This window comes from Chelonoidis abingdonii, unplaced genomic scaffold (assembly GCF_003597395.2).
Source record: "Chelonoidis abingdonii isolate Lonesome George unplaced genomic scaffold, CheloAbing_2.0 scaffold2619, whole genome shotgun sequence".
Lineage (NCBI taxonomy): Eukaryota > Metazoa > Chordata > Testudines > Testudinidae > Chelonoidis > Chelonoidis abingdonii.
Window position 1 is genome coordinate 1 of NW_027426880.1, and position 1,121 is coordinate 1,121.

At 70.2% G+C, this 1,121-nt stretch overlaps 1 protein-coding gene across 1 annotated transcript; it reads right to left on the reverse strand.

Moving 5' to 3' along the window:
- Positions 1–241: 241 nt before the first annotated feature.
- LOC116816680 (uncharacterized) lies at positions 242–1,117 on the reverse strand (the record flags this gene model as incomplete). The annotated part of the gene is made up of 3 exons (XM_032766088.2): positions 242–413; positions 616–679; positions 827–1,117. Coding segments are annotated over 3 exons (513 nt in total), but the record flags the coding sequence as incomplete, so codon positions are not given.
- Positions 1,118–1,121: the final 4 nt, after the last annotated feature.

The window sequence follows — 1,121 nt, forward strand, 5'->3', positions numbered from 1 at the left end:
GGTACCTCCCCCGGGGCCCCTCCGGCGTGGACCTCCCCTGAGGCCTCTCCAATATGGTATTTCCCTCTGGTGTGGTACCTCCCCCGGGGCCCCTCTGGCGTGGTACCCTCCCCCCGGGGGCCCTCTGGCGTGGTACTTTCCCCTGAGTCATACACGTCTGTCTCCCCACCCCCCGGTTCTCTGCCTAGGGGAGACCCATGGGTGCAGTCAGCTGTCACAGAACCACCCCCCTGCTATGGGGGCAGGGATTCCTTCTTACCCCTCCCCCACAGCACCCCCCCTCACCAGGTTGTCCAGCCGGCCGGGGTAGGTGGGCTTGGTGAGGGCGCGGCGGCCCAGCCACATGCAGGGGTGGCCCCCACGCCGGGTGTAGCCGTTCAGGTGGGCGCCGTAGCAGCGAACCCCCAGCAGCGCTGGGGAATGGGGGGGAGAATCAGTGGAGGGGGACGGGACATTTCCCCACCCTGGGGGAGTGGGAGCAACCCCAGGCTGTCACTCTGCCCCCCCAGGCTGTTCTGCCTCCCTGCCCCCTCCTCCCTCAGCCCTTCCCCACTGCCCCCTCTACCCCCTCCCTTCCCCTGTGCTGCCCCCCAGACCCCCCCAGCCAGGACTCACCTGTGGCCGCACGCTCCATGCTGAACAGAGGCGGGTCACAGAACCGGGGCATCACCTCATAGTGCTGCAAGGACAAGGGGCCCAGTGAGAGAACCCAGCGTCCTGGCTCCCAGCCGGCTCCAACCAGTAGACCTCCCTCCCCTCCCAGAGCGAGGACGGAACCCAGGAGTCCTGGCTCCCCCCTCCCGCTGCTGGGCGCCCGGCCTCTCACCTCGTCTCTCCATTCTTGCAGACACGGGAAAACCGCCAGGTCCCGCAGCTCCGTGAGCACCTGCCCCACGGCGGCCGTGCGCGCCTCATGGGACGCCAGCTGCGGGTGGAGCTCGACGCGGCCGGGCCCCCTGGGCTCGGGGCTCACGGTGAACACGGCCGGGTAACCCTGGAGCCGCTGGGCAACCGGGGTGGGCACGGAGCCCACACGCTGCCCGGCCACCAGGAACGGCAGGCACCGGTCCCGGGACGAGCCTGGGGAGAGGGCCGAGGTCAGACCTCCCGACGCGGACACC